We start from the raw sequence: 20,298 nt of genomic DNA on the forward strand, positions 1-20,298 counted from the left end.
TTCGTAATATGAAACAAATGTATAGAATTATTTGTGGTGTAATTAAAACTTAATAAAGAGAAAACCAATTGCAAAGTATTTGAAACAAAAGTTACTTTTAAATCCTGAAAACTGTGTGAAAAGGGCATGTATTTTTGAAAACTCACCAAAGTAATTTAAGTTTTCTAAATGTTGGGAACTACCATTTCATTTTTATTTTTTGTTATTATTATTATTTAACCCTTTCCCCTGCCTCCTCCTTTTACCTGCTCTTTGGTGCGGCTTATCCAGTATAGCCACCTCTTTTTCCAATCCGGACCCACCATATCTTCAATAACAGATTCAGCTAAAAAGGGAAACATGAAAGTATCATATGAAATATATGGAACCAGCCAAATTTATAGTTCTAAAATCAGATACAAGGTCGAGAATGAATATTTCATGCCACAGGTCAGACATCTTTTGGCAAAATTTAAGAAATGACTACCAATAAGAACTGGTACTTCAAAGAAGCATGCAAGAAACATGACAGCCCTCCTTGTTTACAGCCTCCAAGTTTCAAGTCAGGAGTTTCAAATCCTACTGCAAATCTTACTGCATCAAAATTAATTTTGCTTGATAACCATAACAAGACCAACTATTTTGCTGAATGTAACCAACTCCTTTACAAATTTTTCTGTACCTCTTCTTTTATTCTCTGTATTTCTACCATTTGTCTTCCAACCACCTTACTGTAAGAGGAAGAGGAGTTGCTTATTCAGGCTGTATTTGTATTGTATCAGTGCTATTTTAAACCATCCCTACTTCCTCAAGTTATGCTCATATAAAAATATGCACTGCAGTGATGAGGAAGCTGGTTCAGATTAAAAATGTGACTGGAAGAAATCACACAACTCACTGTCTTTGAGACGACTTTGGAGAGTCTCTTCCATAAAATGAATAGCTGCATCCCATTGCTGTTTATCAGATATTGACCGATCTTCTAAGGCATTGTGCTGGATCACACGCTGCAATGCAGAGCATCTTTTTAGTATAAAATAATTTATTCAGCATAGTGTTAAAGAAAAAAAGAGAAAACAAAAACCAACCGCCGCCCCCCAACCCCCCCACGATTTCTGTCATTCTCTTGGCCTTCTGGTGTCTATAACGACAGCATTTATGAGGCATGCAGAATGTACTCAGTTTTCACAGCACAAGAAAATATTTTTGTCAGTGCTTTTGACTCTTTTGTATAGCCTAAGCAATGTAAAAAAAAAAAAAAGCAACCAATATGAAATCTCCTCAGATTATAGAATCTTCTAAAACAGCAGTGAAATGCTGTTGTTTTATGTGGCTAGGGCAAATAAGCCAATAATGAATTCCCACAAGGCTGCCCTTAGGCAGACAGTGAATTATGGAGGGCTTTTTTCCTAAACAAAAAAAGACAATTTTATTAGATGTTATTTAGGGCAACATAATAATAATCATAAAGTGAATTGAGACACACCGACTTAAAATATTTCATAGAAAAGGAGATGATCACATTTCCCTATCATTTTATAATCATATTAAAAGAATTCAGAAATACTGTACATGCAACTTGTCAAATGATTTCAACAGTGCTTAGTCAACAACATGAAAAAACCCACTACATTATACCAGACTATCCTCTGCTCTCTCGTTCCATTTATGGCGCTTAATACTTTCTTCTTTGACAGCTTGTTTCAGTTTATCAAAGATATCATCATGCTCTTTTCCTTTTTGTTCTGTCATGAAACGAGAAAACTCCTCTTGCAAAGTCTCCCACGCCACCTAGAAAGTCAGCAGACAATAACTACCCTTCTACTGACCATAGTACCGTGCATCAACCAATACAGCAACATTTTACTACAGTTCTTACACCAATGTGTGTACATTCTGAACATAATGCACAAGCATATAGTACTGACTTTTCCTTTACTGTCTTATCCATTGCTGAAAAGGTCAATGCTGAAGTTTACTTCATTATGTAGCAGGTGAAATTCTGTTAAAATTGCATGAATCTATTCAATATAAACAAACCTAGTGCAAAGGATTCAAGGTTTCAAAATGAGGACTGGTGGTGGCTTATTTGTTGATTTTTTTGTTAGTGATGGTGTTTTTATTTTGGGTGTGTAGTGGGGTGTCTTTAGCAGGGAAATTCACTAGAAGAGTAAAACACGTTACCCTGCTGGATACACTTCCTGATATCAAGATCACAGTAGCCTTCTCTGACATGCAAGCTGGATAGAAGAACTGCAGGTAGCCTTTCAAACCATGCCTTTACCTCTCTGGATCTATTTTCATGTTATGACTTTGAACTTTTTTTTTTTTTTTTAAATACGAGATATGTTAAATAGGAAAATGAAGCAAATCTTTATTTACAGAGCTGAAATATCTTAATTAGACTAAATTCAAACCTCTACTGCTTTATTTGGCAGTTGCTTGTCAGTCCACTGCTTCAGTTTGATGTCCACAGTGGTGTTAAATGTCCCTGAGTTCATTGTCTGTGCTGCTGGAAGGTAGATATTCTCAATCACATGAGTAGATACCCTCTCCCATAATGTCTTCTGAAGAATCTCCTCCCTAAAATGCAAAGTTTTAACACTTATAATGGCTTCCAATACAAAACTGTCTAAGGAGCATACATTCAATCTGCCAGAAATCCTGACAAAAGATCACAGAACACAGAAAATACTCCTTAACAGCAGGGTATAACTTCAACCAACATCTGCTTAGAACTAAGGACAAAGGTACGCATTTTTCTGCCAGAAAAGACAGCTTCAGAAGTTCACCTCTGCAAGGTTTTTGGCTCCCACTGCACAATAAGGGCTCCTTGCACTTTTTAAACAGTAACAGTGGAACCATGTAGAACTGCTTGTGCATATGCATGGCAAATGGGGGAAACAGTAATGGAGCAGACTGTAAAGCATTGAAACAATTTAACTCATAAGTCCACGCCTCCATGACAAAGCATGTAGGTTTTGTTTCTGTTGTATTCCAATTTCTTTGTTGGAACAAGCTGTGGTTTTCCCATCTGAGGTTTTCATTGATTGTTCCCAGATTTAATAAATAATGAAGCAAGTTGCAAAGTCCAACCTCTTCCTAAAACATGCCTCAAGTCACTATAAAACTAAGCACCACTTTCCTACGTATGATGTGTTTCAAGAAATAACAATGGAAACAACCTCACTGCAACTTTTTAAAATGCCAGTAAACTTAATCAGGAAACTTTGCAGCTGCAGTGAACCAACTCAGGCAAGTCAGTGTAACATGCAGTCAATATCCACAGAGCCAGTTAATTTTACGCTAGCTCAGCATGCTAAATCAGCTTACTATTGGGTCATAAGAATGACATTTGGTGGAACAGTGGAAACGGAGAGCCCAAGACTAAAACCACCTTCTGTGGTGATACAGGACTAGTAGAGTCACTTAAGCCCTTTTCCTATAACTAGGCTAAAGTTCAGGACACAAACCCCATCCCTGATAATGTTCTTAATCCAAGGCATCTCTGGAGAAAGACTGAGGAACATTTCACATATACCACTCCTCCTCTTTGCTTTATCCAATCAAACAATTGGTAGGAACTGAAATTCCAGTAGAATAGAATCATCAGCAGTGCTTTTGATGAATATTGGTTTTAGGCTGCCTGTAATTGCCAATAAAAGTAATTTTTGTGACAGGTATCTAATTCTACTTTATAGCTCATGAGGTGCTATAGAACTAGAATCACCATTATATGTTAACACTCAAAAGAAATGCACAGAAACATCCACATCATGCATCCACCTAATCCACATGATAAAATGTAAAGAGGGTCCTTCAGCACTTACTACACAGCCAATAGCAGAAAAAACCAAAATGGCAAAACCACATTATGTTTGGACTGCAACGTAAATTCACACTTCTACAGTGCTTGTATCACCTTCTCTGCTCATCTGCATGCCTGGACTTACTATTATGTCATTATGAGCAAGACATATTACCTCATTTCTTAATCATTGACCAAGAAACAGTTCATTTCATGTAATTGAAAGCAAAGGCATTAAAGGCAACTTTGTGATTGCCAGTTATGGTACAGACTGTCAGAGTAATCCAAACGTTGGCTGTTCTCCTCTCAGCCTGCATCTTCAGTGACTTTACTATACAGTAATGCTACGCTGTTAAAACACATATGCCAAATACTCCTTCCCTGCTACATCTGCCCTATAGACAAGGGTAGCACATAAAGGTGCTTCATTTAGGCAACCAAGGAGATGCTACATGTAGGATGAAATCCTCAAACATCCAGATCAGCCATTTTGACAGTCAAGAAGTAAATCTTTCAGCTTCCAAACCTCTGATTGACGGAAATACAAAGTTTATTTCCTCCCACCTTAAGGTGTTACATATTATTTTGATGTGCACCTTGGTACAAAACAGGAAGTTATGAGGGATTACCGATTCAAAAGAACATCCTAAAACCATCTTTATTATGATCACTCCCTTTCATTTTTCAGAAACACCTATCGTTCAAACATGAACTGACACACAATTTTTGTAAGCGGATTCCACAAATATTTACTAACCTAGGCTCTTCCACATGGACAAGTGAAATAGTAATACACTGCTCTAAGAAAAGAATCTCCTTATTCACGTCAGATAGTTTTATTAATAAAAATACTTTGTATTTTGAAGCTAGATTTCTGCAAGATAACTAGAAAACTGAAAAATTACCATACCAGTGCTTAGGTGTGACTTGAGTCAGACTTATGACTTCATCAAGAATCTCATTCTTTGCTTTTTCAAACAGTTCATTCTGAGCAAAAGGAAAAAATAAATAATATTATTTTAATTTTTAATTTTTTATTTTTACAGTTTGATCCCATTTTCAATCAAAGAGTAAGAAAAATGTTTTCTTTGGGCGTTTGAGCCTAAAATGGTACCTTCTGGTCATGTTCTGGACAATGTATGTGCTTGTCATAAGCTACCCTGGTTTACCAGGCATCACGCCTATGGCCAGGCATGGCATTTGAACATTCAGTCTCTATAAAAGAATTAGAGAATGGGATCATAACTGTTTTGTTACACTGACTGAAAGAACAGGGAATGTAAATCCGTGCCATTTCTATTTATCATGATCATAAAGAAACACAGATGTATCCCTGTGGGCAAGTTAGGTTAATTAACTATATGCTAGAAGAGTGAAGGGCTTGTTAAGCATTAAATTACCACAGTTTCGAGGCACGTTACTTCACACAATGTGAGAGCTCTGTATTTCCTTCCCCTAAGATAATTTATACTGTCCTTGCATTTTGAAGTGTTGGTAATTTATGCTAGCTTTAAGAAACCTTTGCAAACAAGATTAAATGGAATGAATTTTAATTCACAGTCTTTGTAGCACATTGTAGCATACAAGTTAAAGCAGTAATGTAAATTACCCTGTCAAGCTCTCGCAACCGGGGGTAATTGTTCTTCCATTCTGTCTCAAGATTGAAACGTGTGGCTGCAAAGAGAAAAATCAGAAAGCAGGACTTAATTATTATTTAAATAGTCTACATGCACTGCATGACTATTTTAAAAGTTTAGGAGTTACTAAAACTGCCATTCATCTTGCTTATGACAAATCCTCCAAAAACTTCAAAATGGATCAGTACATGGATGAAAGTTCTTGCTGACTGTCCTATTGACACCTCTGGCATTTATAACAAGTGAGTCCTTTCTACTGTGAATTATTTTGGTATGCTTTTGGAAAGATTAATTGGGGCAATTACCACGTCGTGAGAAGCAGCCATTTAAAATATGAAACAACTGTCCTGTACTAGCAAAGCATGACCATAGAAGAACTCTGTAACAACAAATTGCTATTTTGCTTTTTCTTTTGAAGACATTTACCTTTAAAAGCATCTGCTTGCTGCTCCACAGACTCTCTCACCATTTTCCAAAAGCAATCTGAGACAGCAAGACTTAAGTTCTTTGTTGTTACTTGGTGTGCCTTTAGCATGGATGTTCTGTAAAGAAAGACAGCAACAGGAAATTTTTTCCATGCATACCCTGTTTTCTGGATTTCATTTTCTCTTCACAAGGAAAAAGCTTTGTTTTTTGTAACAGAGGATAACATGTCCAAATGCACCAAACCTAAATTCCATTCTCTTCCTCAAAAACATATTCAAAACACAATCACCAATTCAAGGTGAAAAAGATGTAACAAACCCTTTCATACTAGAGGATGCAGTGTTAGGGACTGCAGTCCCACTGACCATGAACCTCCCTTTCATGAGGGGAAGTCCTAGCATGTCAAATCAAAACTCCTCCAGCTCAATGTACTTCCTGCAAACCATATAAACTACTGTTTCAAATACAACACTGCTGTCACACCACGAGGACTACTATTTACAAACACACACTTCTTGGTTGGATTCATTCCTCCAAGCTGCATCAAATCTCCAGGCATAGTCTGGGAACTAGTTCATCTACAGCCTCTGAAAAGAGGCTCAGAACTACAGGAGAATCAACTGCTGCCTGAAGATGCCTCTCTGTCTCTGTGAGTGTTAATAAACCAGGCAAGCATGGTCATCTCAGCAAGCTACTTAATTTAAGCAGAATACATCTCAAGTAGAATTTCTGCACTGCAATCCTTAATAATATGTTCAACAAGAAAATCAAACGTGAGCATTTATCAACATGGACCCAATTTAGTAAAAGGAATAAAATCCCAACGTACTTCAACAGCTTGGAATTTTGAAAAAATTCCTCTTCATACTCTTTAATAGATTCAATGCTTTCACTGCTGTTTCCTGGAGAAAGAAAAAAGTGCTGCAACAGTTCTATTTAGACAGTTTTCTCTGATAAGGAAAAAAAAGTAGAGCCAGAACTCTATTTACCTTTTCCAGTAACAACTGCAAAGTAACCCAAAGCTTTCATTGGGAAGAGTTTGCCTTCAATTATTTGTTGGATCTATGAAGATAGAGGATTGAAAAAAAAAAATGGTAATTTTGCACAGGCATCCTTTCCTTCAGTGCATTTTTAGAGCCAGCCTTATTTGTATGAATGCATAAATTACTATATATATATATATATATATATATAGAGGATTTCATCAGACAGCTGTAAGTTCTATTGGTACTTAAAGAAATAAATTCAGTATAAGAAGGCCACTCAAAACAAATAAAGCATATCACAAAACACAAAATAAAGTAAAAAAAAAAAAAACCTACTGCAGAATACCCTAGAGTCTTTTGAGCAGGTTCCACTTCCCAGGGGAAACCTACCAGAAAGCATGCTACAGCCAAGCTGTGACATAACTAAGCTTAAGAGATACTATAACGGCAACCATAAAATGAATAAATAATTATCAGACTGAATATAGAAATAAGCACTCAAATATGTAGGACAGGTAGGCAAAGTCCAATATTTTGACAGAAGCACAACTATTTTGTGCATGACTTCAGCCATCATAATATGAAAAAAATAGTTTCAACTCACCCTGCTTGGGCTAGCCACATTTTTCTCAGCAAGATCAACTTTAGTCAGCACAAAAATTGTCCTTTTTCCCTGTGGATCCATTTGGCTGACTAAGTCTGTGACAATACTGCGTTCTGCATCCACTGATCCATCTAAAATAAACAAAGTTATATTTTAGGGTCTATATAATCCAACTCACATTACCAAAGATACAGTAAGCATTAAATACGTTTCACATTATGACTTAAAAACAGCAAAAATTAAATCTACGCTTAACTTTTGGGTATGTACAGTGAAAACTTGCTAGGTTCCTAGTACCATTAAGATTTCTGTTCACTGTACTCGTATAGATTGTATCCAAAAATCACTTTTGGAGGAATCTTGAATTTGATTATTACCATCATTTTCTATTTAATGATAAAAATCTTATCAAAGTTTCTTTTTGTCACTGACACTAAAGATACCTTAACTTACAGACATTTCATAGCATGCAGCTTTGTATACCATATGGATTGCCACCCATGGAGAAAAAAAAGATTTAACTTTGAGTGTTCCAAAAGGAACATAGGAATAAGAATTAAAACATTCTGTCTCTTTGATATTCATTTATACTATTATTACCTTGAATACAAAGGATGATGGCATTTGGATTCTGCATGTAGGCCTTGCTGATGCTAAAGATTGTTTCCTTTGTATCTGGAGCCATACCTGATGTCACAGTCTTTAATACATGCATAGAAATATACATTAAAAGAGAAGACAACAGTAAGATGTAAGAAAGAAAAAAAAGAACAGTTGATCAGCAATAGCATTACTTAATTTATAGAACTTAAAGTTTTGTTGTTGTTTTTTTAATGCATACTTACACTAATGACTCCAGGTAAATCAACCAATACCATTCTCTGTAAACCAGGACCTTTCACACTTAAGGAGATAGTCTGTGCAATGAAATTGAAACAACATGTTTGTATAAACACATACCTACTTTGTCAATACCTAACATACCTGCACATATATAAAAACTATACACATATACACACACCTAGCAACAGTCTTCAATTTTAAATAGGAAATCAAATTTCATATGCACACATGACATAAAACTGATTTTAACAATTCAAATACAGTTTGTATGGAACAAGGTATGAAGTAGAGACAAATGAGATACACCACGGTATCTTAAAGAATGCTTACAAAAGATACACACACACACATATTTGCCACTAAATATTTGACAAACCTTACCTCCGTGCTAACAGTGCAGCCCTCCTTCACACTATTCCTCATTCTGATTTCTATCTCATTCCTCAAAGCTGCAAGCTGTTTCAAGAAAAAAAATAGAACATCAAATGTATTTCAATATCAATATCAAATTTCCCCAATTGTGATAGGAGAAAAATCACAAACAAACTTTTTTTACTAAGGTATTATTCAAGATCTGTTTATAAACATAAACCAGTACATTTATAAACATAAAACACAGTTGTGCCTCCAATGCACCAGGAAAGCATCACGCATGCTGAATAACTAGTTTGGTAGATGTGGCACTAAACAGCAGATTACCTGCAGTCTTGCACACTCCCCCCCACAATATCCTTCTCATCTGAGAGCTAGTAAAAAATCATATTAAGAGTAACTTTAATATCTAATATAATGCTTTGCTCCACTCGACATATTTTATTCTAATTAAACAGGAGCAAACAGCCTATAAAGATATACAATTTTTCAGAAAATTAATCAAAATCCCATTAACTTCCAGCTGTTGCTTCATACTTACATCCTCTTCTTTGGTCAGATCAAACTCCCGAGAGCTGTCTTTGAATAAAGCCACGTGGTGAGGACCTTCACTAAGGGTTACCTAAATGGTAAAAGCTTTACTTGAGAAAGAACTTCCAACTGCAGACATACAGATTTTGAAAGCTTGTTTAGCAGAGAATTATTGTGGGGGCTGAAAAAATAGGAGCACTTACAGAGGAAGTACAGTATGGCACATGCTGATTTAGAGATTATTAAGCTTCTTACCTTTACAGGGGAACGTGTCATCATCTCTCCAGACCCTCTAGGGAATATTCGGGCTTGAGCAATCATCTCTAATACACTTGTTTTTCCTGCACTTTGATCTCCAACGACTACCACCTTACGAGAGAATTTAAACAGCAGAACATTTTGGAAGCTCAGACAGAGCATTAAAAGTATGTTAATTCATACCAATACCCACTGTATTATATTTGACAATAAATACATTCATCCAAATATGAAACTCTTGAAGAAATGCTAATTTTTATTCATATAAAAACTTTTGATTTTTGCTTCAAACAGCCCAGTCCACAAAGTGCTTAATCTGCCAGGCCATCTAACGACAGGTGGAAGGGCTTGCTAATCTCATAACAGCCAGTGCTTTACAGCTTGCGCATAATTGTTTCAGGTAGGTGAAAGGTTGAAAATTACTCCTCTGGTATAATGCTGCTTCAGCCCAGAGAAGGCTAAGTTGTAATGAGCTGCTGTCACTTCTGTCTTACCAGCTCATTATAGAAGCTGCCAATGCCACAGGAGGCTGTATAAGTCAGGAGCAGCACTACAGTGGGAAATTAGCTGGGATACCTTTACCTTCTCAACTCCGCTGGTACACACCCTGAAAGCAACATGTGTTTTGCAATGCTGAAAAGCATGGGCACACCAGCTAAGACCATTTAAAAATAAAAGGTTGAACACTGCAGCAGCATCCACATCTAGGTAAGGCTTTACATACAAGTCAAAGCAGACTTGACATACTTGTATTGGTTACTCTCAAAATTCAACATTTAAAATGGAGAGTATACTTTAAAGCAAGAACTCTGGCCTAACTCTAACTATGGATTATACTTATATGTTCTATCCAATTATAAGATAGGACTTCCAGTAAAAAAAAAACCATCAAAAATACAACAAGCAAAGCAACTCAGAATTCTTAATTGACTTACTCGAGGTAGGTGATCTTGAGTGTTATAGCTGGCATCATAATCAGACAGGATATCAAGTACTTCAGAATACATGTCAATCAAAGATTTCTACAAAAGTAAAAAGAGAACCCTCAGCCTATTAACAGAACAGATTGGGTTCCAGCTGTATATACTGTAAATTCATCTTTAAAAGCCTGTTTACTCTCTCCTCACTATTTAATCTATAAACTGTCTATACTGCAGCACAGTATCAAGTGGCCACCTTTTGCATCTGTGCATGAACACACCATAGCTGCGGATGCTTCTTCCTGAAAGAGCAAAATAAGGGCTCTTGCGTACAGCACAAGAGCAATAGCATTCAGGTTTCACAGCTTCCAAGATGCAAAGCTGAACTGAGTTTCTTTCATTAAAAATCCAGACTGTTCAACAGGCTGAAAACTTACGTAAGTATTAAGAAAGGTTATGAACTATCAACTTCACTCTATCAAAATAGGAAGTCTGCATCTTACAACTTCCAGGGAAAGAAGATCCACACAGACCAGCAAGCGACAGAAAGAGAGGCAGAAAAAATGGGCAGGAGGAGTTGGAAGCATATTCATTAGCAACACTGTATTAAAAAAAAACACCACAAAAACCAAACCACAATCCATATTTCCCACTTAGATAAATTTAGCTAGAACTGAATCTCCATACACACTTCAACTGAATTTCTGGAAGTAACTCTTGAAAGATATTGACATATATGCCTTAACATACATGTTTACATGTTGCCTTAACATGTTAAAAAAAAGCATAGAAATGCTATAATAAATGCTGAATGTGGATATATGCATTAACAAACAAAACTTAGAGTGATTGTATTTCTAAATTGATGGTTAACAAATAAGTACCTTTAACTTTCTCTGGTGAATTCCTTTGTCATCTCTTTGCAGTACCAGTTTTCTTAATTCTTTGTTCTCCTTCTCTAATCGCTCAAGCATCCGTTGGTATTTTAGCTACAAAACAGTGTTACACATATACTGCTGTAAGTATGGAAATAGCATAATTTAACAACATTTTACCTATGAAAAATATATATTCTCTCAAGCAAGTCTTTAAAAAAAAATATATAGAAACTGTCATAATCACTAGGTTTCATTAAAATAGAAGGCCAGCAAGAGAAAACTTAGTTTTTTTTTTTTTTTTCTTTTTAGCAACACAGCACCTTTTCTTCAAAGGTTTTAGTAAGAATACAATATCAAACCAGGGGGCATAAGTCAGTATTTAACTACCTTCAACATCAGTTTCAAAGGAGCTACAGATATGCAGTTAGAGATAAATAAGGGGTAAAGGGAACTCTGGCTGCTCAAGGAGATCACACAGGGCCTAAATATGAATTTGCAAATTCAGTCTAGGTGCTTCCTTAAAAATACAACCTTGATGCAAGAAAAAAAACTGTGCCAGCTCAAACCTTTTGAGTCAAAGATTACGGCATTCTTCTGGAGATACGCATGCAGTTGTGATACCTACTCTGAAAGCTTGTTTATGAAGTGCTAATGCATTTCAATTGTGTGATTTTAAGGAAAAAAATGATTTCAAGCTGTTTTTTTTAATATATATATGCATATGCATTTTTATTTATATACATATATGTATCTCCATCCTTTCAAAACTAGCTGTAAGTAATTGCAAACATATGAAGAGGCTACAAAATCCTTTAACAAAACAATTTGTCTATGCTAAAGATTGAATCATTTTAGGAATTAACAAATACAATAGAAGATTACAATAACCTAAGAAAAGAAAGAAAGCAGAACAGAGTAACAACTTTGTACTTAAATAATGTTAGTAATATGCATAAACCAGGAAAAAGTAATCTAGTTCTGGCTTGCTAATGAAGGAGATTAAAGCTTTATTGCACTGAGATTTGGTGAGGCTTTTACAAGTTTACTGCAAGGCAGCACAGCTAGGAGGACAAGGAGGAGCTTTCTAAACCAGAACTGTAAGTCCTACACCTGAGGAATTATGGTTCTTGTCCTCTGAAGACAGGCTTTGATGAACACTGCCTGGCTTATATACATATCCATGAAGATAATAACAACTGTTTTTCTTGACGGAGGACAAAAAGTTCCTTTGGTTTTCCTGAATGGCATTCTATCATAAATTAATATCATTCCACATATCCAATAAGATTTCTGATTTTCCTTTTAAATCTCTGGTTCTTACGCTGCCCTCTTACATTCTGTCAGCCACTGTCAGAGGAAGAACAACAGATAACACTGACCTATAGTCTGAGCCAACGTGGTCAACCTTTTGTACTGAGGAGCTCCAAGATTAAAAGCCACACTCCATTTTTTTCTTTTTAAACAAGTATCTTATATTTCAGGTGTATTTTCACCTAGTGAATCTGAAACTGTGGCAGAAGAATGTCTCCATAAGACATCAGTAAGTCAGAAAAGTTACCTGAGTGCGCAGAAGTTCCTCCTGAAGTTGATCAATCTTCTCTTTGTCAGAAACCTACAAAGAGAAATAACCACGGCTACTAACATGTAGTTCAGTTAAGTAACAGATTTACAAACTAAAAGCTCCATTCCACATAAAGAAATTGACTTCACATGCATTTTACAGCAACTAAGATTCAATTTGCACCTGAAATTTAATGTTGATGAAAAGTTCCATCTGTAACAGGGGGATCACAGGGAAAGGTCTCAACTCCAGTGCATGCAAATGCAAAACAAACCTTTCAAGACTAAATACCAGGAAAGTGGGCTTTGGGAAATGCAAACTTAGTATGGTGTTTAGAGTCCTCTAGCCGTTGGCCTCAATATAATTTTGTAGTCAAATTCTCATGACCTTCTACGCTCATGTCCTGAATTAGCAGGAACTCAATCATATACAATTACTAAAACATCTGTTTGCCACACAAATGACCTCCAGGTGAGGACTTACTATTTCTGAAAGCTGAAGAGGATTTTTATTTCATGTTTGTTTATCAGAATTATAATCTTAAACCATCATGCTCAACTTCATAAATTGTAGTTAGGTCAGAATAGTCTTGAAAGGTCATTTTAGAATTATTTGAATTACAGTATAATAAAAAAATTAGAATATTATAACAAAATTCTGTAGTTCAAGTCATAAAAGAGACATTTTTAATCAAATACTTTTCAAACAGATTCATCAAGATGCCATAAACAGCTGTTCAAAAGAATCCATTTTTAATTGCACAAAACCAAATCTATGAATGCAGTACAAATTCATAGAATGTAAATCATTACAAGAAACATGAAACCTAATGGCTGACAGATAAAATATTAAATTTATGAAAAAAAGATCAATACAGTTATTTAAGGAATGATATAGGCAAAAGCTTAAGATTTAAAGCTTGTAACATTTACAACTCAAGTTGCTTCACATCAGAAAGAGCAATTATTGAACATGCAGAGGACATCTGTCATTTTAGCAGACAAATCAATTTAGTTACTATAATTTCACTTTAGTTGTTACAGATTAATCAACAAATCACAGTTATACATACAGACTGATATAATTAGAGCACTAAACCTATAATATACAGCATCATGTATGCACTTTATAGGAAGCAATTCATGCTGACATTGCCATCTGCATCCGATTTTTTTTCTTATTCACAAGCAGCAAAGGGGAAGTACTGCAAATTAACTTTTCCTCTTCTCTGCTAATTAGCTAAACGATAGCAAGCGCATCAGAAAGAGAACTTTAGCACACAGAGAAATTGATTCCTGCACCAACAGCACAGTATATGTACATACACCTACACTTCAAACATCTCAGACACATAAGGGGAAAATAAAACAGAAGGACAAAGAATGGTGAGGGGAGCCAGGAAAAGTAAGAAAATAAAGGAAAGAGAAGGCAAACAAAGTGGTTCCACGTAGTGTAGATTTTCAAAGCAGCTAACATCTTCCCACTCTTAAGCAAGATCTTTCTAAAAGCGCTTCTGGAGCCTTGCTGCATCTCTGATGTGCACACTTACTGCTAATCTCGTGAGCACTGTCTTTTATGTACAATACACTTATGGTTAAATGCAGCAAACAAAGATATTGCACTCAGCTATATGCTGCATGATCTGAAGCAAGGAATTATCTAGCACTAGATGAGAATTCTATCAAGGGCAATTAGGTAACATGAAAAATAATGAACAGCTCTATAACGATGTATATGCTTCAGTATTTGATTCAGGTGTGCTTTAAATGTTTGGCTACAATTAATACATACGGTATTTTCAGCATACAATTCTATGTATTTCTAACTGCTTTGTAATTTGCAAAGAAAGTTAAAACTACCATAACATTCTTAATTACTAACAGTCACACGTGATTAACCTGAGATTTCTATTCACTTTCAGAAGAACGATGAAAAAGTAACTGTTCAAAATGCCTCTTCCAATAAGCACATGCACCAATATTTGTCTAATCCAATTCAGTAAGGTCTGGACATTGAAATGCTTCCTTCTTTCCACAGTGATACCATAAATATTTATAGAGAAAAAAAAAATGTACCATCATGTTAATCAGGGATTCTTGCATGCAAGATGCAGATACCTATTTACTAAGGTTAGCAGAAGCTCCCATCTTATTCTTTCAATAAGTCACTTGTTTTGCACAGTAGTTGCTTTCCAGCAACCTTAATCCCATATTGTATAAAACAAGTAAGGGCATCTGAAAATTCAATACATTTGAAACTACAGTTAATTGGTTTTGTGTATTCTCTCATCAGACTATAAACAATTCCAAAATAATCACCTACAGAAGAACCACAATGATTTCCAGTAACAGAAATGAAAACATCAAGACTTAGACTTAATATACATACAAAACAGCCACGCACACTGCAGCTAAAGAAATCAATTACACTGCTACATATTCATCAAAAGATTGACACTCAAAAAAAAAGAATCAACAAGAATCCATTACACTGTGCTTTTATTCCCTACCATGATTGTAAGTTGAATAACAGCACTAATTATCTCACAGTTGAAGACATCTTAGCATTGAATAATTAAAACTGAAAACGTGCAAGTAAATCAAGTGACAGAACTTCAGAGAATAGAAACAATCATCGTCTCCAGTGGGCAGGCAAGCAAAGCCAATTAAGTTAAAAAATAGAAATGTTAGAATTTGCATCAACGTTAGGAATCATTAGAAGTTATATCTTTACATTAAGATGTGAAGGAAAATGGTTTATCCTATTTTCCATTTTCCTCCTTGTAACAACAACAACAAAAAAAGTATTTTTTCCCCCAATTTCCTTTATATGCCAATGCAATTTTTGTATATCAAATACTGCACTGCTTTCCTGTAACTTCTACACCTTCACATACCTTATGATAAACTTCAAGCTACTATTACATACTCAGTTGTCTCAACAAACTGTATACAATCTGACAGAGGCTGAAGGAATTGCTTTTACTGAAAAGTGAGCAATCAGAGAATATTTAGGGCCCTGAAGTCATCTTTCCTTTAGTAAGTACATATCTGGAAGGGGGATCAATGCAAGGATGGAAAAAAAAAAAAGATGTTATTTTAAATCCAGAGAGACTATTAGCTACATAGATTTGAAAAAGGAAATTTAGGGGAAAAAAAAATCATATACTCATCTCTTTTTCTTGAATTATTAAAGTAAGATTGACAGTTTAGAGGGGTTGCAAATCTGAATTATAAAAATATGTATAATTACAAGAAAATAAAATACTTACAAAGCTACTATAGTTTCAGAGAACAAAGTGATGAAAGTAATTTCCTCCATTACAGGACTAAAAATCATGACCAACTGAAGCTATGGAACTATGTCTAAACTGATTAGATCATAAATGAACTAAGTAAAGCTACACAGAGATGTTCAACAACCACAGTGTATCAATACAAATTGTGCTTTAAGAGGGTCAAAGGAATAGCTTGCATGAACATACAGTTTTTAACAGGAGTATTGACTGCCTGTGCAAATTTGTTTCTAAAGAGCTGCTGCTACTTTCACGCTGGTAACACTGTAAATTGGGAATACATTGTTTTCAGAGAGCACCTGCAAACAGCTGAACTTCTGTAAGATAAAGCCACAGCAAGCAAGCAGCAGCCGAGCAAGCACTGTCATTCATACACATTCTTTCCTTATACGCACTTCTTAACATGAAGTTCGTCTTAAATGAACTTCAAGTAACAGGTTTTATAGAGGCAGAGAACACAGAATTTCAAAGCAACACAAACAATTTGTTCTGCTTTTAATACTTAAAAGGAACTCGGTTAAACTAAAACTGGATTATACACCTGTACTGAAGTTGGCTGTAATAATTATTTTGGCCCACAATTTAAGTGTTAGATTTTCTTTTAGGTCAAGTACAGGAGGCTGAAGTATTCAATTAGTGTGAATACAGAACATATTGTCCCTTAAGCCATCACCTTTCGCTTCTGCTGGTACGAGCCCGGGTTATATTGGCCAGCGGCTCTGCGTGCCTCCTCTTCGTGCTGCTGGATTTGTTGTTGTAACAGAATGAGTTCACCAAGCAGGCCCTGCCATGAGTTTATAATAAAAAGGAAAGGAAAAATTGGGGGTGTAAGGAAAACGAAGTTAAACCAAAGGGCATGACAAAGACAGATGAAAAACAGGTCTGAGAATGGGTCAGTTCAAACAAAAGTGAAATTTAATTAGCAAAATTTCTTGCTAGCTAGCTGGGACTGGATACAGCCAGCAGAACCAGGCATTTTGCAAGTCCTGGTAGAACAACATAACAAACATTTAGCTGGATTTTATAACTGTGTTCAACAACATTAAATAAGTACCCAAATCTTAGAAAAATAAAATTCAACCAAAATCACCTTAAGATGTTGTCAAACGGCTCAGGATTTCATTTCAGTTGTTTATACCAAACAAGTATCAGCAATTTGTCACAACTTAACCAAGCAAGTATTTAAATAGTTTTGGTAACCCTACAGAAAGCGGTGCACAAAAGTTAAACTGGTTCAACTCTTGCCAGAAATGCAAGAGCTCCCATTTCATTCTTGCTCTCAGAAATGCAGAGGCTGTACAGAAAGATGACTTCTCCTGCTAGTCAGCCTTCAAGAGAAGCAAAATAGTTTCTAGAGCATAAAGAAAAGCCCTCACTTCTATAACGCCGCAGTTTATAATAATGTTATCGTAATCCTTCCTGATCAAAATCCTTGAACCTAATGTTTATTTCTTTACTTGTTCAGCATTTCCATGAAGTTTATATTTTTCCTCTTCTCTCTCCCCAATAAAAATTAAGTTGTTTTTCAGAAAGTCCACACTGGTTCAAAGATGCTACGTTATCTTCTAGAGGGACAAATTATTTCAGAGAATGCAGATACAGATACTAATAAAATAGGCAAATAAAAATAGTTGAAACAGATCTTGGAATAAGACTTTGGTGTAAAGAAATCAAGACATCTAAGACCAATTTATACATTAGGTGCACAGGATACACACACAGGCATGTACACATAGGGATAAACAACACAGAAGAAAATGGATAAAAGAAGAGACAACCAAGTGACCAAATGTAAACATTTGTTAAATACAGATTTGTATAACATGTCAAGAATAGAAAAACCCTCATATTTGTATTTTATTGACATACTTTGAGATTTATTAAATCTCTCTGTGGTCAGACTAGCAAACATGTTAGAACTCTGCCAGGAAATTGGGCCAAACACAAGCAAACCATTCCATTTTACTTTCACTAAGTATCAAGGAGAGATATCCACATACCTACATAGTAATATTTTACCATTGCACAAACAAGGAAATTCTCAGTACAATCAGACAATCTGATTGTGGTGTCTCCACAAATTACACTGTGGATCAAGAAAATACAAGAAAAACACTGAACAAAATCTGCCATGAAGGCCTTTTAGCATTTAAACGAGCACAGTAACATAAGATGCTTGAAGTCACCATTGGATGTGAAGTTGTTTTCTAGGACATCTGGTTTGCATGGCTGTAGTAAAATATGAAAAGCCTTTCTCAGCTTTTTCAATTAATGGGATTTAAGTTTACAATTAGTTTACAATCACTATCAATCATGAAAGAAACAACTGAAAGGAGAGTAACACTAAGTTCACAAAGTTGGTGGCACAAACTGCGCAGTCATCATGAGAATCAGAGCATACAATAAAGATATAGTATCATTGCACATCCTTGAAGAAAATCCACAGCACATTATTTTACATTAAGAGTTAACATGTAGTTGTTCAGTTGAGCATGACTATCTTAATTTAAAAGTAACTCATAACTAAATGCATGCCCTGTTTTCAGAAGCAGCCAAAGCCCGGCTACTTGGTGTGCCTTGGTTCCTTCCGCTATTGCCTATCGATATCAGTGAAACCACTCATGAGAAACATTGACAATAAAACCCTCACAGTAAAATTAAGTGCTGAGATAGGTAAAGGAGGGAAAATGATGAGTAAAGAGATCAATTTCTAAGAATTCAAATGAATGCTGCCATTTTATCCAGCATATTTATAACGTGAAACTTGTCTGGCCCATCAGCATGTGGTTTTGATTTCTCCCAATGCATGGAGCTTCTGAACTACTTTAGACTATTCAACTACTACTCACCAAACACCTTTTATTACCTATGTGCTGACTACTAACATAGGATGTAAGCTAATACGAATGACAAAGACTGTAATTTCCTTTACTTTTATGCTCAGTTAGACACAAGCCAGTCAAATTCCAGAGAAACAATCAGTGGAGTTTATCCATCAGGATGTGCTGTTGATGATTCATACAGTATGAACATTTACAGAAGCAGCATTTGAGAAGTTAGGTTGCAATTTTTCTGAAAGATACAAGCGAAACTAAACCAATTATATAACAGAACTGGGACAAATTGGCAGTACAGCATTACATTGAAAGAACTGCCACGTGAAGGGTGGAACTGATATCCAAGTCAAGTGCTATTCCTATTTCAAAGTCAATTTTTCACATAGAATCGTTGTGTTGCTGCTTGCACTTAGTAAGGCTGACCAGAGCAGATCGCTCACTGCCAAATCCTTCACAGGGAATCAGGTTCTTAAGGCATGAGATTTCACTGTGGTACCAAAGGCAGAGAAAGGACCGTGTGGCTGCTTTGGATTAATACACACTGAATTATTTACCTAGCTTTTAGGCTCCAAACCAATACTTGAGTCAAATCTTTTACACTCAATTCATGACAGATATAAGCAACTGTAAGTTTTCCCTATAAGCTTGGGTAAGCTTTGGAGTTTGCTTGCCCCTTCATAGGAAGCTAAAACTCCCTAAGAAGGTGATGGTGGGTTGTTGGGTTTGTTTTTTGTTTTTGAAGATAGAAAACTATGTTGCAGTGTTTGTCTAAGAAAGCAATGTTACCACTTCAGTGCAAGAGTTTGAACCATTCCCACAATATATTTCACTACACTAGAGCTTTTATATCAACGTTTCTTATTTAATCCATGTAGAAACAGCTTTAGATTCCATTTATCTAAATTACTTATCTGAACACTTCAATAATTTTAAGTTTTGTCTTCTTTTCAAAAGGCTGCACCTTCTGTATCACCTTAAAGGTTACAAAATAAAATCCCATTCCTTGGAAGAAATCAAACAGCATGATTCCCTGTTCTGGACAATTTTCCCAGCTCTTTCTTTCACAGAATCATCTTGTAAACTAATTTGTTTCTCAGTCATTCTACAGGAAGTTTTCATAGCCCTGCGGACAATGCTCAGTAACAATTCCAGAGAACATTCTTCACACGAGGATTTCCAAGGCATTTGCCAAATGTAACAGTCAGATACAGCTCATCTGCCAGCAAATAATATCAAGCTATAGCATTTTGTACATCAACACAATCACAATTCTTAGACTAGGATTGATTGACAGCAGAAAGCGCTGTATGAAAAAAGGGCCATCTTACCTATTGTCTGGAAAATGATTTTACTTGCCAATAAA

At 35.6% G+C, this 20,298-nt stretch overlaps 1 protein-coding gene across 8 annotated transcripts in view; it reads right to left on the minus strand.

Annotated features, from left to right (window-relative positions):
• Positions 1-20,298, minus strand: part of OPA1 (OPA1, mitochondrial dynamin like GTPase) — a 49,844-nt gene that overhangs the window by 22,057 nt on the left and 7,489 nt on the right. For 4 of the 8 annotated variants that reach the window (XM_046898418.1, XM_015291397.4, NM_001396172.1 and 1 more), the window contains 19 exons: positions 16,772-16,882; positions 12,801-12,854; positions 11,249-11,353; positions 10,380-10,466; positions 9,442-9,555; positions 9,197-9,277; positions 8,665-8,739; positions 8,286-8,357; positions 8,041-8,140; positions 7,441-7,571; positions 6,840-6,912; positions 6,680-6,752; positions 5,851-5,966; positions 5,397-5,461; positions 4,698-4,774; positions 2,397-2,562; positions 1,618-1,770; positions 878-986; positions 246-325 (listed from right to left, as the gene is read on the minus strand). In XM_046898418.1, the coding sequence (XP_046754374.1) occupies positions 246-325; positions 878-986; positions 1,618-1,770; positions 2,397-2,562; positions 4,698-4,774; positions 5,397-5,461; positions 5,851-5,966; positions 6,680-6,752; positions 6,840-6,912; positions 7,441-7,571; positions 8,041-8,140; positions 8,286-8,357; positions 8,665-8,739; positions 9,197-9,277; positions 9,442-9,555; positions 10,380-10,466; positions 11,249-11,353; positions 12,801-12,854; positions 16,772-16,882 (1,842 nt within the window). The remainder of the gene's footprint in view (positions 1-245; positions 326-877; positions 987-1,617; positions 1,771-2,396; positions 2,563-4,697; positions 4,775-5,396; positions 5,462-5,850; positions 5,967-6,679; positions 6,753-6,839; positions 6,913-7,440; positions 7,572-8,040; positions 8,141-8,285; positions 8,358-8,664; positions 8,740-9,196; positions 9,278-9,441; positions 9,556-10,379; positions 10,467-11,248; positions 11,354-12,800; positions 12,855-16,771; positions 16,883-20,298) is intronic. The other 4 variants (XM_015291400.4, NM_001396174.1, NM_001396175.1 and 1 more) reach the window with 1 other exon arrangement.

Source organism: Gallus gallus, chromosome 9 (genome assembly GCF_016699485.2).
Source record: "Gallus gallus isolate bGalGal1 chromosome 9, bGalGal1.mat.broiler.GRCg7b, whole genome shotgun sequence".
NCBI lineage: Eukaryota > Metazoa > Chordata > Aves > Galliformes > Phasianidae > Gallus > Gallus gallus.